At 45.1% G+C, this 8,817-nt stretch overlaps 1 protein-coding gene across 1 annotated transcript in view; it reads right to left on the reverse strand.

Moving 5' to 3' along the window:
- Positions 1-8,817, reverse strand: part of KIF26B (kinesin family member 26B) — a 330,600-nt gene that overhangs the window by 35,364 nt on the left and 286,419 nt on the right. The window contains exons 10-11 of the mRNA XM_019548609.1: positions 7,459-7,621; positions 2,797-6,208 (exon numbers count right to left, since the gene is read on the reverse strand). Of these exons, the coding sequence (XP_019404154.1) occupies positions 2,797-6,208; positions 7,459-7,621 (3,575 nt within the window). The remainder of the gene's footprint in view (positions 1-2,796; positions 6,209-7,458; positions 7,622-8,817) is intronic.

Below are 8,817 nucleotides of genomic sequence, written 5' to 3' on the forward strand. Positions count from 1 at the left end.
TGCCCTTTGGGCAGGGGGCTGGACTCGATGATCTCCCGAGGTCCCTTCCAGCCCTAATGTCTATGAAATCTATGAAATCTATGAAATTACTGGAGCATATCCTAGAAGGCCATTTCAAGTGTCTGGAGGAAGAGAGGCTGATCACAAGCAACCAGCACGGATTTATGACAACAAATCATGTCAAACAAACCCAATCTCCTTATTTGACAAAGCAACCACTTAGATGGATGAAGGAAAGCTGTGGATATAGTGTATCTGAACTTCAGGCTTTTAACAAGGTCCCATGTGGCCTTCTCATAAACAAATTGGAGAAATGTCAGCTGGAAAAAACTACTATAAGGTAGATAGACAACAGGCTCAATAGCTACAAGCAAAGGGTATTTATTAACGAGTCCATGTCAGAATGGCAGGAGGCTTCAAGTGGAGTCCCACATGATTCTGTATTGGGTCTGGTGTTGTTCAATGTGTTTATTAATTATTTGGATGCTGGCATAGAAAGCTTCTTAAACAAGTTGTAGAGAGCATGACACTGGGAAGGACTGCGAATACATTGGAGGACATGAGCACAATTCAGAAGGATCTTGACAGACTGGAAAGTTGGGCTAGAGCTAACAGGATGAAGTTCAGTGTGGACAAATACAAGGTGCTACACCTTGAGACGAATAATCAGAAACACAAATATAAAATGTGCGACACCTGGCTGGATGGCAGCACTATGGAAAACAATTTGAGAGTCTTGGTAGATCGCAGACTCAGTACGAGTCAACAGTGTGATGCAGCCAAGGCAAATGTGGTTTTGGGATGCATCAATAGAAGCATTAGGTGTAAGCCACGGGAGGTGATAGTGCCTCTCTACTTGGCACTGGTTAGGCCTCATCTTGGGTACTGTGTGCTCCACATTCTAAAAAGGGCATGGAGAAATTAGAGAGGTTCAAGAGGTGGGCAATAAAAATGATCAAGGGCTTGGGAGGCAAGTCATATGAGGAGAGGCTGAAGGAGCTAGGTCTGTCCAGCTTGTGGAAAAGGCACTCAAAAGGGGACATGATAGCAGTCTTCAAATACTTGAAGGGCTGCCATAAAAAAAGAAGGAAAACACCATGTCTCCCCTGCTGCAGAGAGAAGGACATGGACCAATGGCTTGAAGTTGGAGCAAAGTAAATTTAGATCGGATATTCAGAAAAAGACTTCAGAATAGTGAGGTAGTGGAATACACTCCCTAGGGAAGTTGTGGACTCTCCATCACTGGAGGTGTTCAAGAAGAAAATGGACAGCCACTGTTTGGGGATGATCTAGGTGTAGATATGCCTATGTTCTACTATGGGTATTTCTCATGCTTCTGGGCTTTGCTGGCTCTTCCTCCCCCTGCTACATATGTCACGGTGTTTTTAAGCCTTCCTCAGAGGCACTGGGTGTTGGCTACAGCCAAGGCTGGGGACTTCAACTGGGATACGCCAATGTTCCTGGCTTAGAGGGAGGCAAAGACTGAGGTTCCTGGCTTAGAGGGTCTTGCCTCTCCACTTAGGGTCAGCCCGAGTGATTACAATATTTGGGGTCAGGAAGGAATTTTACCCCATGATTAGACTGGTTTTGACTGGGGGGAAGAGAGGGGAAGTTTGCCTTAGCATGGCCCTCTAACCAGGCTCTCTTGAGCATATATTAATGTTTCAAAGAACCAGGATGCTGGCTGCCACGGTTCACCTGCATCATCTTTGGTAGTTTAGGGTGCTAGGTCTGTATTGTGTCAGAGTTGATAGCAGTTTTACAAAGAGATTTGATTATGGTTTGTACAGGATGGTTTGGATAAGGATGATCCTGCTTCAGGCAGGGGGTTGGACTATATGACCTCCCTTCTAGCCCTATTACTCTGTTTCTATAAATTCTGTAGACTCATTTCTCTTTACCCTGGGGCCCAAAGATATGAAGACATGAAGAAGCTTTGTAAGTTCTTTTGAAGTGCATCTGTTTTCTAATTCCTAAGCCTTGCAAGTGGTCAATTTCAGATTGACCAATAATCACCAGTCACTGATTGGCATAGCTAAATTGTACAATATGTAGTTTGTGAATCAAGATTTAAAGCAAACTGTATTGGGTAGATTATGCTCTCAAGCAAAATCCTTTGCTGCTGTTTCCCCAACTCCAATGAGCAGAAATAAAGAAAAATGGAATAAAACACTAAATAACTAAAACTTCAAGTTAAAAGTGTATTGTCCCAGAGGCAGGAAAGCTATATTGCAGAAAGCACAAACACAAACTTGCATTGTCATACACCTGAAATTGTAGCTGCCTTTCCCTTATGCACAGAGCTAAAGGTGCAGGTGTGACTGTAACAGAAATTGCTATTCGAAACAAATCCAATCTCCCACTTAAGGGGTGCATGAGCACCAGGAAAACTACTCAAAGTAGAATATTATTGACACGTGTTAGCCTTGCAGGGATATCTTTTTGTGCCTTAAATCACAAAAATACTAATGAAAAAATTGAAAAAAGTCCCTGTAATCAAAATCCTCCTGCTTAAAGGAAAACAACAACCTGAAGCAAATTTAAGTTAAACTACTCATGGGAGAGGTTTTCACAAAGAAAATGTGGGCCTGAATAGGGTTTTCAGTTGTAAGTAAAAAAGTTCAAAGCTCCAGAGACTGCCACCACAGTAGCTGCTGCTTGTTCCGTACCTCCACTGTTACACACACCTGTGCTTTGCCCTTAACTAGCCAACCCCCCGTGACTTGCCTCGCCTCCTGTGGGGTAGCCAGCACCAGTGGTTAGTTCAGAATCTGCAGAACACAATCACACGCCTACCTGTGTTCGATCGTTTCTTTGCATTTTTTAGACTTCGGCACCTGCCACTGACAGAGCTGCTGTTCTCGCTCATCGAGTCTTGCGCTGAAGAAGCACTCCCCGTGGCTTCACTGTCTCTCATCATGCTCTCATAACCACTGCTTCCCCCGCTGTGGTAGAACAGGGCTGTTTTGCCCATTGCTGGTGGTAGCTCCCCGCTCAAGACGCTGCTGTTGTCACTCCCGTGCCCGCTGCTGCAGCGGTGAGGCTTCCGAGGAGGGGTGATTTTGCTGTAAGGCGAAGGCAGCATGTGAACAGCTGGTTTCTCATCTCCATGAAGGCCGCCCCGCTCATCTGTGTCTGAGTTTCCACGCAAATGTAAACCTCTGGCACTAGCGCTCCCTTGCAGGAGCTCTGAAATCCGGCCATTGACAGCTCTGAGGGGCAGTTTTGAAGCAAGCCCAGAGCCTCTGTTTCTGCTGAGGGACTGGGTTGACCAAGACATATTTTTCCCATTGGGAGGCAAACTGGAACTCTGCCCCACTGACTGAGGCAGAGACTTGGTAGAAAAGCTTAGTGTTTTTGTGGCAGAGGCAGAAAGGCTTCGGGCCTTAGGGCTTGCCAACAGCAGCTTGCTCACTGCAGATATCTTAGATTGGCTGGCTTTTGGTGAAGTGCCTAAAGACTGGGAAATGCCCGAGTTTGTCGGCGACGATACTGCGCTGCGGCTAAGGCTCCGCCCAGCCCTAGGCATGGTGCTGTCTTTTCCAGGGCTCATTCTGGAGCTCACTGAAGAGAGACTTTCTGCCCTTTCCAATGATAAGCAGTCATAGTGGCTCACCGTGGACCTTCCCAGGGAATTGGTCCTGCTGGCTAGCTGCTCAAGTTTGGCACTAAATAACTTGCTACTGCTGCTGCTACCGGTGTCAATGCTAGAGCCCTTCTGTTTGCCGTTCACCTCATCAGGGAAGCTGGCTAGAAAAGAGGCTGGTTGGTTGGATGGGCTACTAGTGGTGCTGCTACAAGCACTGTGCTGAGGGCTAGCCCTGTTCTTCTGATCCAGGCTCGATTTTCTGACAGGGGGCAGCGGAGGGGTTCCTTTGGGGCGAGTGAGAACACAATGCTTGGGGGAAGCGATTTTCCTTTCCAGGGTAGCTTTAGAAGACTGGGAGTGAACAGTAGAAATGACTCCATTGTTCTCAGCAACACAGTGAGAGAGCGCACCATCGTGTTCATCCTGCTTGCTGCTCTTCTGGAGCCCACGAGGGAGGCTGCCATTCTTTGTGCCATCAGAGGAATGAACAGGGCTCTGGGTTGCAGAACTGGGCAGCGCCATTTCACAACCATCCACAATCCTCCTTAGATTGTCAGATCCTGGAGAGCTAGAGGTTTCCCCGCTGCTGCTGCTAAACCTGTCATCTGAGTTCTGCTGCTTACTGTACTCAGGCCTGGCTGGACCCAAGCCAACTTCAAGCCTTGGCTCATCACTGCTACCACTGTTTTCTTTTTTCACATCATCCTCCCTCTTCAGCCACGGGTCTTCAAATGTGATATCCTTCCTCTCACTGGATTCTTTCCCATCTTGAGGGTGAGCTACTTTTGTGGCTGGAGTTACACTTGTTAGGCCATCAGCAGTCTCTTGGCCCTTGAAAGAATTAACAGCAATACATGGATAAACAGTAATGTTGGTTTTCATTGGGATGTAGCCTTCACAGCTACTAAGGTTTGCCGTGTTTTTAATTGTGACAGTAGTTTTCCCCAAAGCTGATATTTTGCAGCCTTTAATAGGTGGCACTTTACTGAAAGCTTCCTCCCCCATTTCTGACAGTATGAGCAGATTGTCGGCCACTGGATTCTGCTGGTCATTTACACAAATCATGCTACTATTCTGTATGGCATTTGACAACTCAGAGATGGGGGGATCTGCCATTGCTTCACCATGCCCATAGCATGCCTGGGCTATGAAACTGTGGCACGATTGTTCACCGTCACTCCCTGTGCTCATTTCACTCAGCCATGAGCTAATGGATGATCGTCTGCTGCCATCATCCCTGCACTTGTCATCTAGTCCCAATTTTGGAAGTGGCAGGAACTGTGTTATGCTGACCTCAGAAACAGGAGCTGAATTAGAGTAACACTCCAGGTCTTCGCTGATGCTACTGATGATACTAACTGGCCTAGACCCAGAGGCCAAAGCCTGAACAGAACAGTCACTGTTAAAGCTGATGATGCTGGTTGGGCGTCCATTGTCAAGGACCCCACTGATGGTTAGTTCTTCAACAAGTGTAAACACCAGCTCATCCTCTCCATTTAGCTCCAATGGCTGCTGTACTGTGACCATCGTGGTGCTCAGAATCTCTTTCTTTGACTCTGCTGCAATGTTTTGCTGCTGTTCTTCTTCAAGAACAGTCTCTCCAAAATCCCCGCTACTAGTGGACACTGACTTTTTCATGATCTGAGGGCTCATTCCCACTGGAGGCGTTCGGATCTCAGGTTGCAACAAAGACTCACTAGATGCCATCCCAGAGTCCTTGTTCAGGGGTGCAGGTGGTGGAGCAGAGTTGGGCAATACTCCTTTCTGGGTGTAGACCTTGCATCTCTGGGAGGGAGAAGTTGGTGGCTTGTATTCTGAGGTCTTGGAGAGGCTTGCAATGCCAAGCCGTGGTGAACCCATTGGCCTAGGTTTGCCTTCAACAAAGCCACAGGTGTTGAGACCTTCTCTACTACTCTGCAGGCTTGTGCTCTGTGCTAATTGGGAAGAGCTGCCAGTGACACTCCTAGGAGAAGGAGGAGTTGAAACATTAGTAAGAGCTCCAGAAGGAACAGGGGATGGATTTCTCTGAATCTTGCTGATTGTGGCATTGATAGTTTCTCTCGCTTCCTTATCTGATTGCTGACAGTCTGGTATGGCGTCTTCCTTATCTGATTCAGATAAGTGACTGAGCTCTGCCACTTGGCCTGGGAGAGGGCACTTAGAAACCTGGTCGGTGCTAAATTGAGCAGGCAGCTCTTCAAAGGGAAATGTGCTGGTCTCCTCACTGCCATCAATGCAGTCCAGCCTCTCCTGAAGCTCAGCAAAGGTGTTGCACTTCAGACAGTCTCTTTCAGATGTGCCAGGGTCTGTCTCACTTACTTCCTCCAACTTGCCATCATTTTTGGTTTTCTGCAGAGCAGGAACTATGGGGACAAAATCTGGTGGACCCTCATTATCTGTCAGCTCCTTATCAGAGAGGGCTGTGCCATTAGGACCAACATAGATCACAGTGTCACAGGACTGTTCACTGCTTGAAGAATAATCGGGATCACTTGATAAATGCAGGATAGGAAAATCTGGGTCAACTACGTTTCTTGAGTGGAAAGGCCTCAACTGAGTGGGTCGTCGCATTCTCCCTTCTTCACAGGAGCTTTCACCACCAGAAGAACTTGATGTGTACTGTGGTGAGAAAACAAATGTCAGCACTATGGACACGTTCCACACAGCACATCTACAACAGAATCACAACTACCATTGAGCCTTGAATGCATGGCATAACATACTAATGCAAACTAATAAGTACCTACTCCCACACTAGGTGAAACATTATTACAACCTTTGGGGGACAGGTAATTAAGTAAATTAGTTATGTTGTATATCTGGTTAACTCACAGTACTTAAACTTGGAAATTGGGTATTATCCTTTCTGATTTTTAACATTTGGAAACTGAGACACTCAAAGTTTAACCATCTTGCCACCAGAGGAAACAGCAGTGAACAAATGGCAGTGTTCACAACAAAAATCAAGTGTCTTGTCTCTTGGTGTTCTTTGAAAATGAGTAGGCCATGTAACCTGCAGTGAACCCACTGGATGATTGAGTTAGAACATTTCACTGGATCTCATTTGACCAACATAACTAGGTGGCTGTTGAAGACCTTACCTAAGAACCCTATGTTGTGAAACGAGTTCACATTCACTACACAAATGAGGCACACAAGACAAGGAAAATCCTATTTTTATCATGATAAGGCATGTAGCTGGTGCAGTAGTAGCTGGCCTGTGCTTTCTATGGCCAGATTTCTGGACAAGATACAAAGATACAAGATACCCATTGGTTGCAGATCATATTTAACAGTAATCCATAGACCATCAATTTAAAATATGGTCGGAAAACTTGTCAGTTAAACCAAGTTAATAACTGGCTATAAAAGGAAGTAGGCCCCTGGAAGCAAAGAGATCACCACCATCAATCTCCTTTAAAAAATTCTACTAGATTTATGAAGAAACAGCAGGACTAGTGTGTCTCTGTGGGTTGAGACTTTCCGTGCCTTATCTGTTTATAACGAAAAATGGGGAATCTGATTCTTCATTTATTTTCATTTCCTTTCGTTTTAAAAGTAGTAACATTTATTACTGTTTTAATTTAACTGAAAAAGTGCCTTCCCAGACACACACACTTCTAAATGTTAAGCTTAGAAACCTATTATAGTTTTTTGAAGTCTCTTCTCTGTCTCAAGTTGAAGCATTTATTCCCTCAGTCTCTGTTACAAGCTTTAAACCACTCATCTAGCACAAAATACATGTAACCCATACCCTTAGGAATTATGATTATTGATTTTGTTATCTGCTGCTCTTTAAGACCGACCTATCTCATTAAGGGCTCCTTTTTCCCCACTAGAAGAAGACAAAGAGTTATACATCTTCTTACCTTAGTTTTCTTTTTCTTCATCCTCAGGACTCTGGATGCAATCTGGATGGTGGACAGTGTTTCAGCATAGTTCCCTGCAGCTGCCGAAATGTGAGCTATCATAGTGGTACGGCAGTTCATATTCCCCAGGGACTCCCTGAGCAACATGGTGAGCTTGCTGTCTCTGCAAAATAAAATGAATTAAGGCTACATTAGGGAGCTACGTTTCACTTTGACTGTCGTGATGTGACTTTGGGTCTCAGCAAGATTTTTTTTTTCTTTTTAATGGAATCCTAATTACTATCATACTACAAGTTTGTATTATGTTATGTCTGCAGCGAAGCAAGCTGAAAAACCCTTTGCCTAAAATTGGAACTTCTTTTCTTTTTTTCACAATTCCTCCTTCCTGTCTTTTTTTTCTAATTCCCCAAGCAGTTTTGCCACAGCTAAGATAGAAGAGAAAGGAGAAACTGCATCTTAGAGTAGCTCTCAGGAAACACAGTAGTCAAAAGCAAACAGCTACCCATTTTCCTCCCAGTCAGTATGTACAGCATACAGACAAACTGTGGTGTGGCATTTGAGGAGATTAGATTAGACTAATGCCCTGATTGTCCTCTCAGCACTAGGGTATTGGGGTAATTCAAGACTAACCAGCGAGGTCAGTGGAGCTGAACCAGGATAAGACTGGTGAAAATCAGAAAACAATTGAACTTTAAGAGTCTACACCGTTGTTCATCTATGTTAGATCAAACGAGCCTGCAATCTGCTTGCAGCATATTTTGTTTCTTGCCATTCATGCCCTGATGAAATAGTTTGGTGCCTACGAAAGCTTATACCTTTCTGAACTAGTTAGTGTCTAAAGGGCCACCCTAACCTGCCTTCTCTCTAAATACTCTGGGGTTTGGCTTTCTGATACTTTATTGCATGTGGCTATGATTACAGGGAGAACAGGAAATTGTAAATATGGTGATTTAAAAGGGAAAGGTTACAAATATAATCCTTTGCTCATTAATGACTTGATATTGCAATCAATGGTATACTTCCAAAAGCTTTAAGGGGGGACCCCTGACTGCAGGGGCCAGGTCACATATGGTAATGAACTGGGTGCACAGCTAGGAAATAGAATCTCTTTTGGGTTTTGAAGTGAGAAAGTCTATCCTGACTGGTGGAGGCCTCCCACAGCTGGGAGGCAAGAGAGTTTCCCAAGCAAGGATGTGAGCAGTCAGTCACCCATGTGCAGAGGTGAGTCACCCACGAGTGGTGAAACATCTCCGTGGCTGCATGTACATGAACAGTGGACTGTGCAGTTGTTACTATGCAGTCATTTATAGTTTCATAGTTAGTAGGGTCGGAAGAGACCTGAGCAGATCATCAAGTCCG

Source organism: Crocodylus porosus, unplaced genomic scaffold (genome assembly GCF_001723895.1).
Source record: "Crocodylus porosus isolate Cpor-Errol unplaced genomic scaffold, CroPor_comp1, whole genome shotgun sequence".
Taxonomy (NCBI): Eukaryota; Metazoa; Chordata; order Crocodylia; family Crocodylidae; genus Crocodylus; species Crocodylus porosus.